The sequence below is a fragment of the Photinus pyralis genome, unplaced genomic scaffold (genome assembly GCF_008802855.1).
Source record: "Photinus pyralis isolate 1611_PpyrPB1 unplaced genomic scaffold, Ppyr1.3 Ppyr1.4_unclustered_Scaffold6195, whole genome shotgun sequence".
NCBI classification, from domain to species: Eukaryota; Metazoa; Arthropoda; class Insecta; order Coleoptera; family Lampyridae; genus Photinus; species Photinus pyralis.
Window position 1 is genome coordinate 3,129 of NW_022171915.1, and position 3,673 is coordinate 6,801.

The 3,673-nt window shown below is 38.9% G+C and overlaps 1 protein-coding gene across 1 annotated transcript; it reads right to left on the reverse strand.

Moving 5' to 3' along the window:
- Positions 1-2,108: 2,108 nt before the first annotated feature.
- On the reverse strand, positions 2,109-2,942 carry LOC116182608. Its single transcript, XM_031503152.1, has one exon. It carries the CDS (start codon positions 2,940-2,942, stop codon positions 2,109-2,111), a length of 834 nt encoding a protein of 277 aa, XP_031359012.1.
- Between the last annotated feature and the right edge of the window lie 731 nt (positions 2,943-3,673).

Genomic DNA, 3,673 nt, shown 5'->3' on the forward strand with positions numbered 1-3,673 from the left:
GTAGTTGGAGTTATTTTTCCACGCGCAGGTCGTATGTACTGCCTCTCTATTTACTTATATACAACTCTGTGATTTAGTATGTTGATAGACTAAACACGTGGGTTTACACACTATAGGTATACAGAAACACTAAGCCAGTCAATTTCTATTTTCAGTTGAATTTTAGTTTTTTTTCAAGATGCATACTTATTGACGTACCAACATAGTACCAATTTAGCGGCAGAATCATAATTCCTACAAGTTCAAAACATACCGGGTGGTGCACGCGTAAGTAAGCAACATAGGGATTTAACATAGCACGACTTTTGTTGTTTTATGAATTGCTACTAATAACAGAAATGTTGTAATTTATTTTTAAATTTGGGGGTATACCAAAAGCTTAATAAAAACATGTAAAAACAGTTTTGTATGCACCTTTTAATTCTGAACAACTTTAAACTCTACAGTTTTTTCTGTAAAATGTACAGGAGGGCAGGATATTGCATAAAACTAATTTCCCATGTTAAATCCCTATGTTCCTACTTACCGTGCACCACCCGGTATATACGAGTAAGTCAAACTGACGAGCACAGCGAAGCGGAAAACGAAGTTAACGAAATCGATATGAACAACGCAGAAATGTCCCCTTTAATCCCTATCGAGCTGCATTTAATTACAACGTAACAATCGATTACAGTTTACAGTAAATCATATTAGACCAATGAACTTTGTGTGTCCACATTGCAAGGCTTTTAAGTTTAAAACTGAAGCCCCGGAATTATGTTGCGCCAGTGGCCAAGCGAAATTGACGCCATTGGTACCGCCACCAGAGCCACTACATTCCTTGGTTTCCGGAAATGGGCCAGATTCTATACATTTTTTACTCATATTGGGGGATATTCAGAAATAAAACAATTGTTTTCAAATTACGGCATTTGGCGCAGCAAAAAAAAGGTACGTTGCTAGCTCTGAATCGCCAAAAGCAACGTAGAAGTGAGTGCGTTTATTTTTTATTATTTTGGGGAGAGATGGGGAGATTTTGGGGCAAGTGTGTCAAAATCTCTTTTCCGGCTAAACGGTTGAACCGATTTAAACCAAATTTGCTGCACATATTCTTAGACATAAAAGGGCAAAATCACGCATGCGCAGGTGGGGCGGGTGGTACCTGTGCTAGCCACAGCAAATTTTTTTAAATAATTTTTTGTGATTATTTATTCCAGTCCGAATTGAATAGGTATTCATAGCTAAGAAAGAGGACAACGTCCGTCGGGTCAGCTAGTCAATAATAAATAAGGAAGTCGACATTGCGCATTTTCTAAGATTTCCTTGGCTCAGGTGCTAGAGCTATTACGCTACCGAATGCAAAAAGAGCGAACTTAATTAACCTTTGAAAAACTATTTATGAGTAGTTAAGGTCTCGGGAACAGACGGACGGACGAGGAAAGTGGCTGCAATAGCGCAACCAACTTCGTTGGAAAATGCGCTAAAAAGAGCAGATCATTTGCCTCCTTAATACATTGAAGTTGCATGTTGCATTTTTAATTCAAATTGCCTACTGTTACATTTGCTACTATTCCTTACCGAAAGGGTATAGAGACCTTTCTAATACAGACAGATATGAATCCAAACCAATAAAATTGCCGCTAAATCTGTTTGTTAGCGCAACAAGAATAAGTGCTAATGGGCTGTAAAACTGTTGCCCAACATGTAGAAAATTAAATGAACAAATTAACGAAAAAAAAAACGATTGCAATTATTAAATGGGCATGGCACCTACCTTTCTTTGATTGACGACGTTGTAATGGGCCCCAAACTAATCACACTTGTAGCTCTACGCGGACGACTTTTCTCTATGTTGTAGGTATCTTCTGTTCAAAACATGGTAGGAACGTTCTTGCGCACCGCACGCACACGTCAAGGAGTTTTGGGTACCATTACCCATAACCGAATCGTTTTATGTATATCAAAATAAAATTCATTTTGAATTGAATGGAAAAAAAAAAATAGTTATTCTTGCATGAACATTCCGCCCACCAACACGAAGAGTGTTTAACTAAATAATTTTGAAAATAACAAGAAATTACTACTTAAAGCAAATCACAAAAAAAAAAACAAAAAAAAACTTTTAATTAATTAATTGGTAAAGGGCAAAGTTTACCGATGGGTCTACGCAAAATACCCTTTGCCGTTTTTACGGTAACCACCCTAACATGGCCATCTTCACCAGGGTGAAGAGCAATAACGCGTCCTAAAGACCATTGTAAAGGTGGTTTGCAATCATCTTTAATAAGAACCAAAGTATTGAGCTTAATCGGGTTACCCGGATCTAACCATTTTGAACGCTGTTGTAAAGTATTCAAATATTCCACATGCCACCGTTTCCAAAATTCAGCATGTAGCCGTTGTAGAAATTGCCAGCGATTTAAGGTGTTTAATTTTAAATGAGATATGTCAGGATCCGGTATGGAATTTAATGGATCTATCGTTAAAAAATGACCAGGGGTTAATGATGAAACATCATTAGGATCGGTGCTATGGGAGCAGATCGGTCGGGAATTAAGTAGCGATTCTATTTGGCACAGCAATGTAGAAAACTCTTCTAAACTGAGTCGCTGTTCTCCAACTACTCTAAGTAGATGGGTTTTAATCGATTTAACACCTGCTTCGGCGAGCCCATTAAAATGGGGCCCGGAAGGGGGACTAAAATGCCATTGAATTTCTAATTCTTGAGCGGCTAAACGTGCATTTTTGATAAATATATTATGCGCTCCAACAAAGTTGGTAGCATTATCGCTATAAACATGAGAGACGCAACCGCGACGCGCTACGAATCTTCTAAAAGCCGCTATAAAGGCTTCCGCCGATAAGTCCGAAACGACTTCTAAATGCACCGCCTTGGTGGCATTACACACAAAAACACAAACGTAAGCTTTGTTTGCCTTCAAACCGCGCCTCCGACACATTGTAATAAAAAAAGGACCGCAATAATCAAGGGAGACATGAGAAAATGCTTTAAGGGAGGAAATTCTATGAAACGGTAAGTCACCCATAAAAGGGGTGTAAGACTTAGGTTTAACTTTAAAACATTGCACACATTTTGCCAGAGTTTCCTGGATTGCCCTACGTGCGGATAAAATCCAATACTGTTGTAGTAATAAATAATGCAATGTTTTTGATCCAGGGTGTAAATATTTGCGGTGATTCGCTTCAATAATTAAAGCGGTTAGGCGATGGGACCGGGGTAATAATAAAGGATGTTTTGCCGAAAATGGCAAATTAGAATTTCGAATTCGGCCGCCCACCCTCAGGAAACCATCTCGGTCCAGAAAAAGCGCAAGCCTACGGAATGGTTTTGGCAATAGTTGATTTTTCTGAAGTTTCTCAAGTCAGTTGCCGAAGTTGTGGGTTTGGACATGTTTTACCAAGTACATTAAAGACGCGCGCAATTCTTTAGAAGTAAGAGATCCTGAATGTTTGTCAGTAGGATGACGACAATTATGTATAAAGCGAGAAGTGTATCCCAAGATTCGTTGGATGTAAGTAAGAGATGAGAAACGCTCTAACAAGCGATCTACCATATTGGTAATTACCGCACTGGAGTGAACTAAATATTTTTCTTCCTGTTGAACCTCCAGTTCCGTTTCCGCATGAGAGCATTTATCAATATCGAAGTGCCACTCGTCACGCGGAATAC

Bases quoted from the DNA above. Each gene is read 5' to 3' on its own strand.
- LOC116182608 (XM_031503152.1), bottom strand. From the start codon at position 2,942: ATGTGTCGGAGGCGCGGTTTGAAGGCAAACAAAGCTTACGTTTGTGTT.